At 32.4% G+C, this 20,031-nt stretch overlaps 3 protein-coding genes across 12 annotated transcripts; 1 reads left to right on the top strand and 2 right to left on the bottom strand.

Annotated features, from left to right (window-relative positions):
• Window positions 1–318: 318 nt before the first annotated feature.
• On the bottom strand, window positions 319–8,423 carry Pdi (Protein disulfide isomerase). The gene is made up of 4 exons (XM_064064752.1): window positions 8,111–8,423; window positions 2,069–2,266; window positions 1,748–2,019; window positions 319–1,686 (listed from the first exon to the last, which is right to left on the bottom strand). Exons 1-4 carry the CDS (start codon window positions 8,259–8,261, stop codon window positions 811–813), a joined length of 1,497 nt encoding a protein of 498 aa, XP_063920822.1. The 5' UTR covers window positions 8,262–8,423; the 3' UTR covers window positions 319–810.
• Window positions 8,424–8,427: 4 nt separating this feature from the next.
• On the top strand, window positions 8,428–14,220 carry LOC135135647 (methyltransferase-like protein 22). Of its 9 annotated transcripts, none has more exons than XM_064064755.1 (7): window positions 8,428–8,622; window positions 12,041–12,101; window positions 12,893–13,006; window positions 13,072–13,194; window positions 13,247–13,432; window positions 13,486–13,653; window positions 13,704–14,220. In XM_064064755.1, exons 2-7 carry the CDS (start codon window positions 12,071–12,073, stop codon window positions 13,991–13,993), a joined length of 912 nt encoding a protein of 303 aa, XP_063920825.1. In that variant the 5' UTR covers window positions 8,428–8,622; window positions 12,041–12,070; the 3' UTR covers window positions 13,994–14,220. The 9 variants fall into 9 exon arrangements, with proteins under 9 accessions (XP_063920825.1, XP_063920824.1, XP_063920823.1 ...); XM_064064754.1 differs by having other exon boundaries at window positions 12,884–13,006; XM_064064753.1 differs by having other exon boundaries at window positions 12,881–13,006.
• On the bottom strand, window positions 14,090–15,116 carry LOC135135648 (uncharacterized). 2 transcript variants are annotated; one of them, XM_064064763.1, is made up of 5 exons: window positions 14,913–15,116; window positions 14,680–14,852; window positions 14,509–14,622; window positions 14,271–14,460; window positions 14,090–14,220 (listed from the first exon to the last, which is right to left on the bottom strand). In XM_064064763.1, the coding sequence occupies exons 1-5, from the start codon at window positions 15,070–15,072 to the stop codon at window positions 14,108–14,110; spliced, it is 750 nt and encodes a 249-aa protein (XP_063920833.1). In that variant the 5' UTR covers window positions 15,073–15,116; the 3' UTR covers window positions 14,090–14,107. The 2 variants fall into 2 exon arrangements, with proteins under 2 accessions (XP_063920833.1, XP_063920834.1); XM_064064764.1 differs by lacking the exon at window positions 14,509–14,622.
• Window positions 15,117–20,031: the final 4,915 nt, after the last annotated feature.

Genomic DNA, 20,031 nt, shown 5'->3' with positions numbered 1-20,031 from the left:
ATAAGTAACAAGGTACATACAGATTTGTTAACATCCTCGGCAAGCAACAAGCCTCGGCTCGTACTCGCTTACCTCGAATGTTAACACGTCTTTACATTCCTTATTATTAGTTATTACTTAAATAATGATTTTAACGGAACACATTTCAGATTATAAAGGTGTTTTTTGTGCTGGGAGAATAAAGAAATATAACGCAAAAAGTATCAAAAAATCGCCGGCTTTAACTTGTTTTGAATTTGTTATGAGGTTTAACAGACATAAAAGTTCCAGTATATTAAAATTCCATGAATTTTAATTGTCTACGCATAAAAAACGAAGTTTTACATGTAATTTCATTTATTTGTTTCAGCTTTGCCTTACAATAATTCACAAAAAATATCTCTTAGTTTACACTTCTTTTAATGTTAAAAAATACACATTCACGCCACATACAACAACAAATCTGCCAATTGTGCACATCGTTTTGCTAAACCACTACAACAGAATCAGTAGAAAAATATCATATAAGAAATTGATTACAAAATAAATACTTGGAACTAAAATATACAAAACCTAATGAAGAGAGTATAGAAAAAGGAATGTTAATAAAGAAATTGCACCTTAATGTTAGGCAGATATCAATTTCACAACCAGTCTCACAAACCCTCCTTAAATGGAGGTACAATTAAAAAAAATATTTTAGGAAGTTCAAATTGAATAGGTACCTACACGAACCGAGTGCCAAAACAGTCGCCGTAAATTTTGATATAAAAAATCGGTATAAATGATAATTTAGAAATCACGTTAGTAATAAAACTAAGTACCTAAAGTTTATAACTCGTCTTTCCTAGGAGAGTCATCATCTTCCGTCTCTTCTTCTTCGAATGGATCAGTTTCTTCAGCACCATCCACACCTCCAGACTCGATGAACTTGATCAAACCTTCAAAGGTCCTCGGACCGTTATACTCTATAACCTTGTTTTCACGTTTGGTATACAGTTTTATCGTAGGGAAGCTCGTAATTTTTGTATGCTCCAATTCGTTAGCAGTAGCATCGATTTTGGCAATGACTACCTTCTTGTGATCTTTGAAGTGCTCCCCGACTTTGTCGTAAATGGGAGCCAACTGCTTGCAGTGGCCACACCACGGAGCATAAAACTCAACCAACACGTTCTTTTTGTAATCGAACACTACGCTGTCGAAATTGCTCGCTACCAAAATTTTAACTGCTTCTGTATCCCAATCATCTGGAAGTTCTTGACTGAGCAAATGCTGCTTGAGTTTACCAGCTAGGAAGCGTTCGACAAATCTTTTGATGCTCTCAGCTGTTAAATCATTTTTATCTGGTTTGTATTTCGCCATATCTTCTTCAAGTTTGATGAGACGGGCCGCTGGTACTTCTTCCTTCTTCATACCGAAGAATTCGAGGATTCGTTGATGGTCTTCCTCAGCTGCATCGATGGTAACGAATAATACCTGCTCTTTGAATGGCTTAGCAACGGATCTAGCGGCTTCTACTACTTTCTCGAAGTGTTCCTCGCCCTTGTTCAAGAAAAGAAGAAGGTGGCTCTTGATGTCGCCACCGAAGATTTTCTGTGCAGTTTCGTGATTGAATTCGACGATTAGCGGTAAAGAGTTTCCAGTGACGAATTTCTTGATGTCCTTTTCAGTGGCTTCTCCTTCGAACAGCACCTTTCCTTCATCAAACTGCAAAAAAGAAGAAAACAATTTTTAATCACGAGATAAAGCAAACGTGTAAAAGTCTCACCTTCTTGAACAAAATGATATTTCCGCATTCGGCTTCATACTCTTTGAACACAGCTTCTTCCGAGGTGATTCCGAATGGATGATCGTCGATGGTAGCAGCAGCCGATAAGTACGCTTTGGCTGTATCACTAGTTTGATCTTTGAAGAAACCGATGACGGCAACATTAGCGGCTTCGATGAACTCTTTCGCTTCTTCGACTGTTTTCAGTTCTTTCGCTGGAGGTCCAGTCTTCTTCAGAAGCCATGATACGATGTCGTCGGCCTGCCTTCCACCTAAAGAATCGTTAAATACATTCTTGATGGTGTAATTTTTTTTTCTTACCGTTGTATTCTACAGGCGCTTGACTTCTGAAGAATTTAAGAGTTGGATATCCTCTTACTTGATATTCTTCTGCAAGTTCGGTTTCTTCTGTAGCGTCGACCTTTGCTAATTTAATGGCGGATCCTTGCTCGGCGAGAGTTTTTGCGGCTTTTGCATATTCTGGGGCTAACGCTTTACAATGTCCACACCATGGCGCATCTATTATGAAGATATTTTATTAGCAAGTGTTGGACAAACATAGAATTAATCAAAGAGCATTTTGAATATAAACATTTAAGGTGGAACGTTAGACGAGAGGTAAGTTTGAATTATGCGCCCTAAATGACACCAGCAATTCTTTCTAAAATCTAGTAAAAGGGATAGATAAACACTTTAACATAGTTATTGATCTCATAATATGAAATTAATATATAATGAGCAACAATGTTTGCTTATACCGCAAAAAATCAAAGTATCCGAACAATAATAGAAATATTCTTCATTTGGACTGTTAAAAAATACTGTATATGATTGTACTTTGCTGTAGCTATGAATGACTTTCTAATTTACACGCAGAGATACATGCACGTAATTACATTCATATTTTATTATATAATGAATTAATCATTCCTGCACGTTATGTCAAGGATAAAACGGAATACAAAATGAACTTTTTGAGTAAGCGCATCTGTTGTGTTGTAGTTTCCTACCTCAAAGTCACTTTCTGCAAACTTTCTGCTACTGTAATGGAGATTTCCTAATCCAAAAATAAATGGGATATGTACAGAGGAATGCACACACGTCTTTGTTGCTGCAAATTTAATGCAACTTTAATAATAATTAATGGAAACAGATGGCAACGAAAATTTGTATGTTAATGTGAATAGCTCAGTGAGCACAGGTTTGTCTATAATAAAATTTTTGCGTAGGTACGCTGTTTGTGTTTGCTATTAAATGATATGAAATTTAAGAGCGTGTACAACAATATAAATATCTGCAAACATACAGGTTTCCCAAAGGTGTACACTCTAATATATGGAACAATAATTATTACAAAAGACTTAAACATTTTTAGGGTGTGTCAGGTTCAAAGTCAGTTATTTGCTATTTAAAAAATAAAGTTTTATATCTATTTTTGTAATCAACGTGAAGTAATATTATCTCCGGACAAATTGTTACCGTATCTTTTATATCATAATCTCACCTAGGGTTGATTGCTGATTGTCGTGATAACCCATTCTTATCGGATAAATTGTATAAGAGATAATACTTTTCATGGATTGCAAAATTTACACACTTGAATAAATATTTTTTAAAAACGTTGCACATTTACCTTAAAGTGAGTCATCTTTAACACATCATATTTTAGATTTTCTCCCGCTTATTGCAGTTTAGAATATAAAAATTTCCCTACATGATAAAAACTAATGATAATAATTGCCATAATTCTACGTATAGTCAAAAGTACGTAGAATACATATTTTTGTTATCTTCGGCTTCCGTCAAGTACATCGACATCACTAAGAAACTCCAATTTTGCATTTTCCATTTCTGTATAAGGAACCAAGAAATTAATTCAATGGAATTCAGTGGAGTCCGTCATTAAGTAAAGTTCAATTGTCAATCCGGTTTGTACTTAATTGTAATACGCATTGTAATTCAAGGTGTATAGTAATAATTGCGACTTAAAAACAAATAATAAAATGCAAACTGCAATCATTGTTAAAAACGAAATAGAAATCAATAAATTTAGCTAGTTATCGAATTATAAAGTGTACAGAACATTTGAAGGAAATAGAGGTAAAACAAGGAAGTGATATTCAAAATTTAAAAATAACTTAATTAAGCATGTATAATTCCCCAAAAATGTCAATATTTCTATATCCTGTACAGATTTAAAACCACTGCATTACATATTACACTACACTGTTATTTCCACGTAAATTATTACTTACATAAACTTTTGTTTTTGTGACATTTCTTGTTTTGATCGTTCATCTAATAAAACTGTTAACCATTATAGTATTTTTTTAACGATCGCATGTTTTTTTGGATTCGTACAAAGAGTATTTTGGAGCATGCATCTGGAATAAAAAAAAATAAAACTTATTTCATTACTAGTCAAATAGTTACTTAGATTAGGCTATGTACGAAGAAACCAGATATTATCAACATGAAACTAAGAAAAATTGGTTAAAACTACATCAGGATTTATTCCAGATTAAAATCAGCACTTTCATATTTTTTCAAAAGTTAAATTACAAGTGATGATCATTTATGCTTGAATCTTTAGAAATAACATGTATAAATACAGGATAGAATGGAAAAGTTTTTCTTAAAAAAAATGTTCACATTAGATGCTCAAATTTAATACAAACCCAAAGAAAATTCGTTAACAAAAATTACGATTCTTTATAAATTGGGATTTTTTTAAAAACTGTAAATTTGTTGTACTGTACTGATAATATTATTATTATTATTAACTGTTAAAAAACTTGGGCTGATCTTGGGAAAATTATAAAATTTAATTTTGCAAATTTTATTTTTTAATTATAAACCCTCTAAGTTAAAAAAAAAGACATGTGTGGACTGTTATAAGTACAAGTGAAGGAGCATACTATGCCTATGTTTCAACTGAAAAAAATTTCGTGATGACGTCATCAATATTTTATCAAGGACACGTATATCAATTTGAATAAGTGTTTTGTGTCACTCTGTATAAGTAATATTAGGAAATATGAAGCAATTGATAAACCACACGTAAAAGAGCATAACATTTTGCGCATTTTATATAGGATACAGCAAAATTTGAGATGACGTCATCAATTTTTTTCGTAACATGTTTGCAAGATTTCAGAGCATTCGATTTTGGAATTTCAAAGTTAAATTGTAAAATTTTATTCAATTACCTAATTTTGATTTTTTTCCAAAAATCTGAATGCCTAGGGTGAAAAACTGCCACAGATTCATAAAAAATCTCATTGTTGATGGGTATGATCCAACAATTTTTGGTTAGCGTTTTACCATATACACGATATTCCTAACAAACATAAAATTTTCCAACAATTCAACCAGTAGTTTTGGAGATTATCTGTCTAATAAACATTGACACCGACAGGCAGACAGTTAGACGGTAACGGGGATCTACTTTTTCATATTCTAGGGTCATAAAACGTCGAAATAACCTGAAAGCAGCGACTAGGACTAGCTCAGGAAGTAATAATAATATATTTCGTATGATTAATTGATTATTAGGAAAAATTTAGGCAAGTTAACTTCTTTTAAATATCTTCTTAGTTCTTATTAAATTTTTGTTGTTTCTTGAGGAACTATTTATGGCATCTTGTAGACGAAGTAGTTAGTCTTCAATTTTTTTAAATATTTTAAACGATTTCAAAGAAAACAGTTTACTTTAAATTTGTCAGAAGACCGTAGAAACAATAACTGACAAGGTGTCCATGGTATTTTTTTTATTGTATTTAATCAAGTACAAGCTTGAAGCGTAATGTTCAACACGCCAAAAAAAATTGATCGAAGGTTATTTCGACAGAACTTCCCTCGCCCCTAAAGTACAATCCAACAGATTTTTTTTATTTCCCCAAAAATCTGGATATCTGGGGTAAAAACCACAAGTGCAAGGATATCTTATTCTATAAAATTTAAATAACATTTGCTATTGCAAAATTTCGAGAGAACGTTTTTCCATTGTTTGTAGGGACGATATGATAAATTTTGGTTAACGGTTTACCATCTACAGTAAACTCATTTGACATACACCTTGTAAAACTTTTATACTTAAGCCGCTTAACCCAAAGCACCCTTATGGCAACAATGGACAGTAATAATCCTTGCGGTTTGGGTCCATAAGGCTTAAGCAATTTGAACTATAAGGGTGGTTTAGCCTAAGCCGCTTAAGTCATAAAAATTTTACAAGGTGTATCTCAAATGAGTTTACTGTACACGATATTCATAACATACATATAAAATGTGACAACAATCAGTCCGGTACTTTCGGAGATTGTTTGTCATAAAAAAAATACAACACACACAGAGAGAGAGACGGAACCGGAAAATCTAATTTGATAAAATTCAAGGCGGATTTATCAACCACAAGTACAGGAGTATATTATTTCATAAAAATTTAGACAACGTTAAGTGTGCAAAATGATGAGAGAACATCAAAGAAAACGTCTAGAAAACATGACATTCATCCGTTGGCTTACGCTCAGGAAGTAAAAATTATTTCGACAGAACTTCCCCCGCCTCTGAAAGATAATAATCCACTAATAAGTCGATTTTTTATCGAATACCCTCTACAAATAATAAATTCTACAACATATGGATACATTATTAAGCTACAAATAAAGGATGTGTCGCGATATATTTACTTATCACGATAATCAACTCAGTGTTTCGGAGATTATCTGTCTAATAAAACTGGCAACAGTCGACAGGCAGACGGAAACGGAAAACCTACTTTTTCATATTCTAGAAGCTATGAAATGTGACAGAGATAAAAAATTAGACACAACATTACAGTTGTGAACATGTAAATTATAGATGATGTCAGTGAAGTAAAAAAGTTCCTAGTATAACAACGAAACAAAAACATCGTTTTTTCTCGGATAATCGACGTGTACGTGATATAAAAAGCCACAAGCTATGGATGAAGATAACCGCTGAAATCTGTCGCTAAATTAGCAACTTCTTAGTATTAAATTGACATACGCGCGATGCTGTTTATGATTCAGAGGCGCGGGAAGTTCGCCTTCAAACTTTTTTAATGAAAAATACCATATTTTCGGGAGAAAAGTTGTTTAGCAACCATGGAAATTTAATGCTAAAAATTATGTTGGCAAAACCAAAGCGTTTCATATTCGATCTGACAGTTATGGCCAAGTAACTGTCAAATAGCTGCAATACCAACATCATTATTTTAAAAATAAAGTTCATGGCTTATTGGGCAACTTTTTTTTAATCAATTTTCAAATATTTCCCATAATTGTTCAGGCAGGGTATAACATAAATTAATTTCATTTTTGGCGTTATACATATGACTGGACTATGACGACAATAAAACGGACCAATTAAACTAATATAACACAGTTAATTATCTAAGTGGAGTCAACACATCCATTTATATACTGATAACTTCTCTTAATGCAAATGTGAAATTTGAATAAAGCACCAAAGGTATTTCATTCACACAGTTAAATGAATACCATTTATTAAACTGTCACCATAAATAAGTACTTGAGGTATTATTAGCCAATATCTGACCCATTGAGATTATTTTGTTATTCACTATAGTCTGATGTGGCATTTGGGAAAAAGATTAGAGAACCTATAGCTTTACGTGGCCACTTATTTATTACATTTTTTATAAAGATAAATAAAAAAGACTTTGACCACTAACAACCCTTATCACAAATGATTATTAATTTCGAAATTGTTACCGTCTGGGTCACGTGCGAAATAAAATGTACCATCCTTACACGTCATTCTTTACACGTAGCGTCATATCAACGATAAAAATGTGAAAATGGAAACTACCTTAATATTTTTTTTTAATTAATTTTTTGTAAAATAAAAATGGGGTCTGGGTTGCACCACATAAGATCACCCCAAGTGTTGATAATAATTTCAAGTTCGTTGAAATGAAAAAAATTGCAAAAAGCTCCACAAAAAGTGACAAAGAAGTGAAAAACTCGCCGGTCGCAGACAAAAATGACGGATGTCTTGAACTTCTCACACGTACAGATTGCTCACGCGGCAACCAAGCGTACAGAGGGTTGATGACCTCAAGTTCATAAAGTTAAATTTCACCTCAAAAACATGATTTATCGACAATCTTTAAAAAAAAATCAAACCGGTACAGATGGAAGCGATCATCAAACCGAGAAAAAATTCAAACATGGCCTTAACATCAACGCCGTGAAGTTAGCCTTCGGTTTTTTTTTAAAGCAAGCTATATAATTTGTAATTTCGTTTCCGGCTCATTAAATTCCCACATAAAGCACAAGTCTCGCCGAAACAGCGATAACAGTGTAGGTGGATACTCACAAAATTCGACGAGGATGAATTCGTTGTGGATGATGGCTCTCTCGAAATTGTCTTTTGTTAGCACCAGAACGCCGTCTTCAGTTTTAATTTCTTCGTTGGCGAACGCGAAAGATGCCGTAGCAATTAAACAAAAAGCCGAAAGAACATACATCTTAATTTTTAATGAAACTCACTCCCTTATTAGCAAACGTCGACTGCCCGACCAACATGAAGTAAGAGGCGTACAGTGATGCTGATGACAGCACAACGTGGCACAAATCGTGGGGCGATTTGATTGGCTGCAAGTGACGTTTCTCAGTTGTCAGACATCTGTGACGTTTACACAGGAATCAAAAATAAATCTTGGGATCTCACCCTTGAATATGAGCAGTGCTTTTATGTAATGTTCGAATTAGAATTTTCTTCGCATTTTCATTATAAACACAACACTTTTCCGTGTGAGCTGGTGCCGGACTGACTGCGGATTATCGACGCGGCTAAAAATATGCGTTCGGTTCTTTCGACGGATTAAGGTTAGTTTTTGAATGGCGGTTTGTTTTTTGTTTTGGGGTGTGTAAATTGGATTTTTGAAATATGTCGACAACACCCATTTTGGATTTTTTTTGAGGTATATTTTGGAAATTTTACCGTTATGAGCTGCAAGTGAAAAACACCGGTTATCATATTTTAAAACACCTGTTCGTGTTGATTTTCATTATTCACACTTTTATGTTGTTTGCGCATTTATTGAGCAATATATTTTATTTTAATTTTTTTTTTTTGGAAATTTTGCTATTTTGAGCTACGATTGTGAAAAACACCGGTCACCATAATTTAGAACACCTGTTCGTGTTGTTTTTCTCTATTCGCACATTTATGTGGTTTCTGCATTTATTATGTAATATTTTTCAATAAATGAGCTATAATTAAGTAGTAAAGATAATTTTTAAAGCCACTGATTAACCGCTGAAGGTTATCATTTCAGTTTAAAATATTTTATCTCTTTACATTAACATGAATTTATTTTTAATATATGGTTTATTAATAGGGACCATACCCATATCGTTTTAGAAAAATGTCCCACTTTCCTATTTTTATTTTCGTAGTCCACTCATAGTTACATGTTACATCACATAGAAGAACAAGACATGATGAAAGAAAAAATGATTCAGAGCAACCGCACAATAAAATGTCATATATCAGCTGCTATAAGTACACTCAATTAAAGTTAAAAGCCACGTTTAACGCAAATTGCAGTCATTTCGACTTTCATTTTTCCCGTTTCCATAATGTCTTTCTGTTGACAATGTATTGGGTAAATCATGTCTGAAACTATCGAACCGATTACTTTAAAAAACTAAGCACAAGTGGCTGTTTATACTTTCTAAAAAGGATGGCCTCATTTCAAAATAGTCTTATTACCAAATGATATTACGAAATTTTACTATTTATCGTAGATATTATTTTAAGATTTCCTCGGAATTTTCATCAGATTTAATTTATTTATGATTACAGTAAGTTTATTAAAATGTATTGAACCACTCGTTTCGGAAATTTGTTGAACGTTACCTCACAGAATTATTAAATACATTTTCAATGAAAAAGACCCCCAGAGGTAAATACTGTTTGGGTTTTAGTAATTAAATGTATGTGTTATAATTGCTTGCTTAGTAAAACATTCATTTATCGTATAACCGCCTATCTGAATAATTTTTAAAAATTCCTGGAGTATTGTAATATTATGTTTAGTATGACACTTTAAGTATCATTATTAATTATATTATTATACTTGAATACTTTCTTGGTAAAATGGTGTCACATTTCCTATTTTTGGCCACAAAGTTTATATAATAACTTATTAATTTCTTAATAGTACGTATCTAGTAATCGATTGCCAGACAAATAGTTAGTAAATTTGAAATAAATAGGTACTTTGTATAAATAGATAATAGATATTTCGCAGACAATTTAAAGCTTTGAATCTTTATTATTTATAATATGTTCTCTTTTTTTGTTTCTGACTCATATTTAAAAAAATGGATGTCTCAGTTTCCATCTTCTTGTCGGAGTTTATGAGACTTGTCAATTTCATGTTTTCTCGACGTTTCATGACCGCTAGAGTACGAAAAACATGGTTTCTTGTTTCCGTATGTCTGTCTGTGTCTTTTTATATTAGAAAGACAATCTCCGAAACTACTGGACCGATTGTTGTCAAATTTTGTATGTACAGGGTGTTCAAAAATGGCGCACCAACTCTGTGCACGTTGTTCACGACCATTTATGGAACAGAGGAAAAATAATTAAACAAATCCTTTCGTCCAAATGTTGAAGATATAGCCTTTCAAAGGTTTTTTTTTCGAAATTTCACCATATTTTAATTGACTACTTTGTGTTGAACATTCATTATTCAAAATAATTTTGGAAACATCTTGTCTTTATCCATAGATTTCTTCATTTTATAACTTTACAAAAAACGTTAAAAATGTTTATGATGAATCTGACGACAGTGGCTAAATTTTCACGAAAAAATAAAAAAAGTGAACGTCAAATTTTTTAATGATTTTTCTGAAACTTAGACTTGTGAATTTAATCATGTATCGTTGAGTTGGCCATTTTTTGAACAGCCTGTATATTAGGAATATCATATAGATGGTAAAACGCTAACCAAAATTTGTCTAATCATCTCCACCAACAATTTGATGATGTTATCTCAAAATGGTACATGGTAAGTGGGTTTTAAATGTATAAATCCGTGTTGAGTTGTTACCAGACATCCAGATTTTTGAAAACAAAAAATCAAAATTGTATAACACTATTTTGCAATTTAGTTTTGAATCTGCAAAATCGAATGCTTTGAAATCTTTCAGACGTTTTAAAGTTATCGTAAGTATGGTAAATTTTTTAACAAAATATATTTGTTTATCTCCCCAAAAAAATTGATGACCTCATCTCAAAATTTTGACGAATAAATCTTATATAAAATTTACGAAATATGATGAGTTTTTACTTGTGATTTATCATTGCATTAATATTTTTCGAACTGGTTATACAGGGTGACTCAAAAAAAATAATGAATGAGTCGATTTATTTTATTGATTATATCAGAAACGGCCTGCTCCATTTTCCCGAAAATTTGGGAATACAATACTGTAAGTGTTAGTTTTACACTGCGACTATCATTATCAAATTGATACACGTGTCCTTGCAAAAATGCTGATAACGTCATCACAAAATTTTGTAAAGGAAAAACTCATTTGAAACATACGCATAGCACGCTTTTTTAATTTTATTTAGACATTATATGCGTATCTTTATTTTAACTTAAAAGGGTTATCATAAAAAAATTAAATTCGTAAAATCAAATTTTGTAAAAGGGAAATTCTGTCGAAATAATCTTTGACTATTTTTTTTTTTTTTTTAATAAAATAAGTACACTACTTTATACTTCTATTACAATTTATCTCACTGATTGTACAGTAGACATTATGTGAAAGTTCTTAGGACGTTAACCCATACAATTATTAAAAAGTACGGTGACATTTCTGTAACTTTTAAATTCGTATGTAAATTTTCCAAGATATATGATAATAATGTACGTTTCGTTTTGGTTTGATAATTATTTTTAAATTGGTAATTACACTTTATCGGAAGAATTAACATGTACTTTGAGTGAGTGTGTAGTTGAAAGTTGGTGTATTTTGTATGTTAATTTGACGTCAGAATACGTTAACTATATATGTTAATAGCGTATTTTAAGTTAATAAGATTAAAATCAATGCGTTATTTACAGAAAAGATTAAAAAAAAATCTATTTTAACGCTACCACAGTTCGTTATTGAAATATATCTGACTAAAATTTCTAACAAGTCCATTATGTGACGATCTCCACTATAAATAATAAAATTTGATAGTCCAAACATGTGCATTTTGTGATGAGATCATTTCTTTCAGGGGATCTCTCGTAAAATCGCCGGCGGACAGATGATAGACAAACAGACGGGAACGGGTAACGGTAAAAAATATATAATAATAACAAAAAATATATCAGCTATATCAGCCATTAGTAATTTTAATATCAGCGTCTTATATAGCTTCATATAATTGTCACTGGTATTAATGGCGTTGAAAATTAAGGTTCATATATCTATCATTGGGATTAATGACGTTATTAAAGCAGATGGGCCATATCTAAATTAATATATAATTATTTTTTGTGAAGTGTAGCTTTAATATGTTTTTACGATATTTTGGGAACATGATTTGGCAGCGAAGTGTCATTAATTCGGTGCTTATTTGTTGGCCGAACCAAACAAAATAATTCAGTATTTTGTAAAACAAATATCGATAAAACACGCTCTTGTTAATCTCGCAATAACTTACTGATAAAAAACATTTAACTAGGTAGTTAATAATTATTGTTACTTTTCTTTAATTATTCAAGAGTAATAACATTTTCTTGTGTGCAGTAATTATAGAAGTCGGTGCAACGAGGTGATGAGCACATATTGTTTGTTTTGCTTTGCTTTCTTTTAATAATTCTAAATAAAGGCCACTTATTTTTGTAGTTAATCTAACAAAACAACGTAAGTTTTTTCTAAATTTGTGCATCGAAGCTTCCTACTTAATTTATTTAAAATTTTTCTCTCTATTAATCCACATCTTTCGAAAACTCTCTAGCAACGATGTGTGTCCACTAGTTTTAATTCTTCAAGGCTTGTAGATACAATATTAGGCAAATAAAAAATTAACGAACTGAAAGTGGATAAGTGTACAGTTTATGAGTTAATATAGCAGTTTCACCAGGTCCTAGAAACCCTTGGAGGATAGCAATGGATGAGGAAGTTTGTCAGGTATCCTCCGAACTTTACACTGAACATGATTATGGATCGTCGTCTAAACCTATGATAAATCCAAAAAGTAAGTAGCTACCGGACAACACCAACCCTTGTCACTTGTCACTAAAAGCAACTGTATTTATTCAGATACGGTATCAAAATTTAAATTTAAATACCCACCGCCGCCGCCTAAAGTAGATTCAGATGGCGATTTAATTGTTAGAAGAAAGAAAAAAAATGTACGGGAAAAACTAGGCGTAATAGAAATTGGTAACTAACGTACCCGACACATTAAAATTACATTACATTGTTTTTATTTAAGAACACAGCAAAAGCACAGTATTAGATTTAGTGGGGCTACAAATATGGCGAGGAGCACTTTTACTGGCAGACTGGCTTTTATATAACCGGGAGACATTTAAAGAAGGTCATTACATACTAGAACTTGGTTCAGGAGTGGGATTAAGTAGTATAGTTGCAGCCATGTTTACCCCCGTTTTTTGCACTGGTAAAATCTACCCATTAAATAAGTCACAAACTATGTATATAAATAATTTACAGACATAAATAAAGGCGGTTTGTTGAAACTAATCAAAGGAAATGCCTTGCGAAACTCTCACTTAACCAAGCATCCGATTACCGTCTTGGAATTAGACTTTTTATCACAGGTTCTACCCAGGGAAATCGTCGCGACTTTAGAGAAAACGCCAATTGTGATAGCTGCCGATGGTGAGTCGTTTAATTATTTCCGTTCTAGAAGGTGTTGTGGTTTATTTTAGTGGTTTATGATAACGTTATTACCCAAGCTTTTGTGAGAACGATGGGCCATCTGCTTTCTAAACCTCCGAAAAGATCTATTTATGTTGCTTTAGAAAAAAGATTCGTTTTTACAATTGCTGACTGCGATGCAGTTGCACCTTGTTACGAGTATTTCGTCGAGTGCCTTCAGAAGCTTGAGAATATCGAAATGGAGGAAGTTCCACTGGATTTTCCACAGTATTTTCAATATGACAGGGTCAAGGAGCTAGTTTTATGGAAGATATCGTCGACTTTTGAGGACGAAATTTAAATTTCACTCGTTTAAGTATTATAGACCATAGATTATGTTATTTGTAAAAAGACAGGTTTCATTAAATGCCACATTACTCTAAACAAACACACTTAATAATGTAAAGATTTTATTTTAAAATAAATATAAGTTATCGATTGGCCCTTTGCTCATTAGATGTTCCTTTCTCATCTCTTTGTTTCGTAGTTGTTGATCTTGTTCCTTCTTCAGAGGTTCCATGGATTCGCCTAAAACCGATCGAATTTATTTGGTAACAACAAAAGTTGAGATAATGTACAAAGAATGTCCTCTCCGTTGAAGTAAAGAACCGTAACTTGATTTGTGAACTTAATAGATTTCGTGTTTTTAGTGTAATATTTGTAAGTTGCGGCGAAGTCTTCTGGCTGTTCGACTTTTTCGTGTACGAACTCTGGACAATATTCCATAACCAGGGGAAGCTCATCTTCCGGAGCGTTAGTTTTCTTCACCTAAAACGCGGTAATGCGTATACTGATACGAGAAATGACACATCTTACGTCGACGCAAGGTTCTTCTATACTTTTTTTCAACATGCTAGTACTAGGCATGTTGTTTTCACCTTCATTGCTTAAAGATAATGATTTGAATTTTTTCGCCAAGCAAGTTTCTAGCTGAGCAGTAAGAAGGTTGCAATTGTATTTAAAGTAACGTCTAGTGCTACTACCTACCTCTGCCATACCACCTTCATTACTGATGGGATCGTTGTCGTAATTAAGATGGCTTTTTAAAATGTTGAATTTCCGGCCTTTTCGCAAGTTGTCCTCGGATTTCGCGTTGGATTTGCCGTCCTTATTATTAGCTTTGTGGGTTTCTAATTTTACCGATTTGACTTGAAGTACTTCTAAATTTTGAAAATGACGTTATGTAGGAGATTATACTTATTTTGTGACAGAAATCTCACCGGGAGTATTACCGAACTTGTTTTTTTTACCATTCTTCTTGTTTCTGTTACCAGACATTTTGAATTTTTTTATCCTAATGTCAAAAGAAAGGAATTTTGACACGTTTTTGAAGTCAAGGAATTTGATGCATTTTTTCAGTCTGTCTGCCCAACCGACCATTCGACAGATTTCAGATCATGTTTGGACGGTTACTAACGAAAACTCTGCAACGGACTACTATGAATCTTTTCAACGAACACAAAAGCACTATTATTCTGTACCTGAGTTCGAACCTACCCTCAGGGAAGTTCTTTTGTAGCATGTTATCTACAAGTATGTTTGATGTTTTTGGTTGGTATAGTAAGTAGGTATTTAATAATAATAGGTTTTACACTAATCTTAAAACGGAGATTTTTTTAGTATGAGTGCTAGAAGTCTTCCAAAGAAAAAAAAAATAATAAAGAACGGTAGCATTTGGTAACCCTTAAATAAATTATGTTGTTTAAAATGAACAAAAAGTTTTTTTCTTTTTTCATTCCTGAGATCGTTAGTGAGTAATAAGTTGATGAAAATTATTGTCCATCAACCAATTAAAAATGTCTAAGGATATGTATTTTTGTAATTATTTACAATATTCGTCATTAATTTTAAGATTATAAATTGTGAAACAAAAAAAAAACATCAAAATCGAAAAACTGCTGGAGTTTCAATACACCTCGTATGTACACAAATCATTGTTACTGTACATAACCCAACCTTGTCTATGTATTTTACGATAAGGGTCACATTCGCTTAAAATTGGCATTATCATCGTCGAAGCTGTGGTTTTTTGGAAGTTCTCTATTAATAGTTCTCCAGTGTTTACATTTTTACGTAGTTTAACTACCGAGAGAGCAATAAAAAATACGATCAAAGACAGTTCTGGATTTTTTAACGTTTATGTTTGATTGTTGCATTTTTTACTCCAACTTTCAAACTGATTGTCGTCTGACCAGACGAAAATTCTAGCAAAGAATAGTCTTAAAAATTCATGGCCGTCGTCTAAATACTCTTTGTTTTTAAAATTTTTAAACTGTGAATGAGAATATATAGATTCAGTCCTTATAATTTTGTTTATTTTTTCACTAATGTTGTTAACTCTAAAAATTTCCATCTTCGTCAGATATAATCAATCATACACGATATTTGTAAGCTAACTATATAAAATTTTAAAGTACCTAATTATAAGTTTCATAGTTTCGGAGATTACCAGTGTATTTTTAATAATTCTGCAGATATCTGTTTACACTACTTTTATTTGACCTCATTCTATTTTCCAAAAAATATCAAAAAACATGTTTTATCTGACCACCAATCTTTTAATGCACAATGGATAAGCTCACCTTGTATATTACTGCAAACTATGGTAATACTTATACTCAATGGAAATTTTGTGTCCAGCCCCCTCTAAAAAATTCTTTTTAGAAAATTTCATTTGAAATTAAGCGTGGCGTGCTCTTTTACGGTAGGTTTAATAATCTACTTCACTTTTTAATTTTACACCCATTTTACCGTAAAAAATAAATAAAATTTGTGCAATTCAATTTTACTATTTATCTTAGAAAATTATACAGCGCACGTCTTTAATTTTTTTTATTATGGTACAAATATTGTATAGTATTTATAAAGCATTAATTAAAATTTACTAAACTATCCCATCCAAAAAGTGCTCTAGTAGGCCACCAAATTTATTTTTAAAATAATGATGTTGGCATTACAGCTGTGTGAGGCTTTATTTGACTGTCAAAGTCCCTGTATTAGTAATACCGGGTGTCTGGAAAATGGCGGATTTACTCTTCAGCAGAGATATGTAAGTCTTTTACATATCTCTGCTCTTCAGTGCGTTATGTACGGGAATTTTGCGAGTGGGCGGGGGGCGGGGCCTGCTAAGATAAGACTGATTTTCACAAATGACATATCGTCTAAGATAATAGAGGGTGGTTGGGGGGTCTAGTACCTGCTAAGAAAGACTAATTTTGACTAATGAGATCCCTGTAAGAAAAGAAAGGGTGATTGGGCGGGGCTAGTACCTGCCAAGATAAGACTGATATTGGCAAATGACCAACTCTCTAAAGAAATGAAGGGGTAGAGAGTATATCATGCTTTTGTCAAATCGACTGTCACAAATCTATATGAATTTACTCAGTTTGTGTCTACTGCTTTAGAAGATGGTTTGCAGATAGATGTGCTATGCACGGATTTGACAAAAGCGTTTGATCGTGTAAACCATTGTGTAGGTACTATTTAAAAAACTTGAAATGCATGGATTTTGTGATAATATATTACTCTTATTAAAATCAATGATTGTGGGAAGAAGGCAGTTCGTCGAGTATGTTGGACTTTAGTCTTTTGAGTTTATCGTAAATAGTGGGGTTGTTCAAGGCTCTAACTTAGGTCCTTGCTGTTTGTAATTTTCTTCAATGATGTTGTCAAACATCTGCATCTTAACTGCAAATGTTTCATATACGCAGACGACCCAAAGATGGTAAACATCATAAGATCTAATAATGATTGCTTAAAGCTACAGGGCAATTTTGATAATTTTATTACTTGGAGTTGTATTAATAAACTCGAAATTAATAAAGACGCAGAATCATGAGTTGGACTAGAAAGATAGATAAAATTAACTTTTATTATAATATCAATGGCGGGCTGTTAACAAAAGTGTAATGAATACAGAGATTTAGGAGTCATAATTGATTCTACTTTGTTTTTCGTCCCACATATCGAACAAATGGTTAATAGCTCTCTAAGAACGGTAGGGTTAGGGTTTATTATAAGAAATGAAACAGATTTTAAAAAAGTATTTAGTATTCAAATATTGTTTTATACTTTAGTAAGAGGCAAAGTTGAATATTGTTGCATAATTTGGATGCCTTATTATCAAGTTTATATTAATATATGTATTTTATATTAAATGTATTACGAAAAATTGCTAAATTTTAATGTTAATTAATGTTTAAGACTGTCTAATTGTATAATACCTCATGAGATAGACGTATTTTTTGACAACTTTTATAATCCAAAACTTAAACTAAAGCTATTAACTGTTTGTAAAAATGTTAATTAAGCGTATATATTTATATTTACATTACAATGTAAGTAAACATATCATATTTTTTCCTCTGTTCACTTTAAGCATCTTTTAGTTTTAAGTTGAAAATTGTCAGTTGTTTTTCCGAATTAATGCTTACAAGTTTCCACCATAGACGTTAAGTCTGTTGGAATTAAATTATTATTATTATCATTTAGCAAAATTAGTCTTATCTTGACAAGTATTGGCCCCGCCCACCCACCCTTTATTTTCTTTAAGGGTATGCCAGCAATCAATTTTATCTTAGCAAGTATACTAGCCATGCCGATCCCCTCTTTATTTTCTTAGAGAGTGGGTCATTTGCCAAAATAAGTCTTACTTTAGCAAGTACTATCCCCACCCTCCCGCCTTTTATTTTCTTAGAGGATATGTTATTTGACAATATTAGCTTTATCTTGGCATTCTTTAAGACAATAGAGGACGAGTGGGCGGGACAAGACTGAAACGGGGTCCCAAAATTAACTCAAAAACAGGTCAAGTCAGAATTTTCCAAAAATAGAACACCAAAGTCCCCCAAAATTGATTGAAATAATTTACAAAAAAAATCTCCATGAGCTCCCAAAATAATTCACCATGGGTACCCAAGAGCCTCACGAATTAAAAAAACAAAAACACTGTGGCACTCAAGATTTTTTCAAGTTCATCCAGCAACAAAACACTAGATCTCTTTAAATTTATCCGAAAATGAAGCACCAAGGGATCTAAAATTAACTGTTAACATTTTAAACGTAGGTATGGCATCTGCCACAATCAGCTTTATCTTACCAAGTAGTAGCCCCGCCCACCCGCCCTCTCTTTTCTTAGAAGGTATATCATTTGCCAAAATCAGTTTTATCTTAGCAAGTACCTACTGAGGACCAACTCTTACAGAAAATGATCAAAATTTGGAAACACGAGCTTACTTATACTTTATGCACAAGGCAGGAATTTTGAACATCTTCTCTAGTGTTTAATTCGTTATGCTTTATGGATTTTTCTTTTGTTGGTTTTGTCTTTGTTTATAATTTATAAATGTCTTTTTCTTTAAATAACAACTTGTTTTATTAATAATGGTGCAAAACGATTAATGACTGCTGATTGTTATGGTTATTGTCCTAAAAAAAATAAAAGGTGGATTTTAGTCACCATCGTTACTAAGAAATCACAAAGTAAACCGGAGGTATTGTACTCACGCATTATTATAGCTGCGTGCAGTGTTGCTAATTTTACTTTTATAAAATTACGTTTTTTTCGTAATCTACATCATAAAGATTTCTTTAATTATTTTTTTGGTACTCCCGAAACCCCCGTACATAACGTACTGAAGAGTTAATCCGTCTTTTTCCAGACACCCGGTATAACTTTTTGAAGCCGTACTTTGCACATTTAAAGTCTGTTTAAATTTTTTCCTTACACATTTGACAGTTTTGGTCACCAGAGGTCGCTTGAGGGCGCGAAATTTGAAAGATGCAAAGATCCGTAAAGGGACGTTGTTTAAGGATCAAAATTGTTAACTTATTTCAAAATTTTCGTGCCTAGAAATGCGGCCAATCATACAGGGTGAATGCTTTACGGTTATCCATCCGTAGATGCCCTGACGAGCTCTTTTCGAATTTGTTTGTTTTTGTTTTTAACCTAACAATTGACGTTCATTTCCAAATTATAAAAACCAACCACTTTTAATTTAAAACAGAAATGGTGGTAAACAATAAAAACTATTGGTAAGAAAATTTTTAGAGAACGTATTTACCAGTATGGCAAATAAAATTAACGAAACGCAATAATAATGGTCATCGTAATAGTTTTTGTGGATGAAATAAAAAAAAATAAGTGTAGCTAGAAAAACGAAAGCCAAATACCATCAGAAAACCGCTCTAAGATGATCTTTAGAGGTAAGTAGTTGAATCATGTAAGTAGAGAATTGAACATGAATTCCAACATTGAACCTTTTTACCTTTGTATGACAATATAAACTAGGTAGAAAAAGTTTACAGCAACGTATAAACGTGGCACATAGCCTGCTAGAC

The sequence above is a fragment of the Zophobas morio genome, unplaced genomic scaffold (assembly GCF_036711695.1).
Source record: "Zophobas morio isolate AGI-343-1 ecotype UQ-CSIRO unplaced genomic scaffold, CSIRO_AGI_Zmor_V1 ptg000024l, whole genome shotgun sequence".
Classification (NCBI taxonomy): domain Eukaryota; kingdom Metazoa; phylum Arthropoda; class Insecta; order Coleoptera; family Tenebrionidae; genus Zophobas; species Zophobas morio.
The sequence above is the reverse complement of the archived record's forward strand: the minus strand, read 5'-3'. Positions and strand labels throughout refer to the sequence as shown.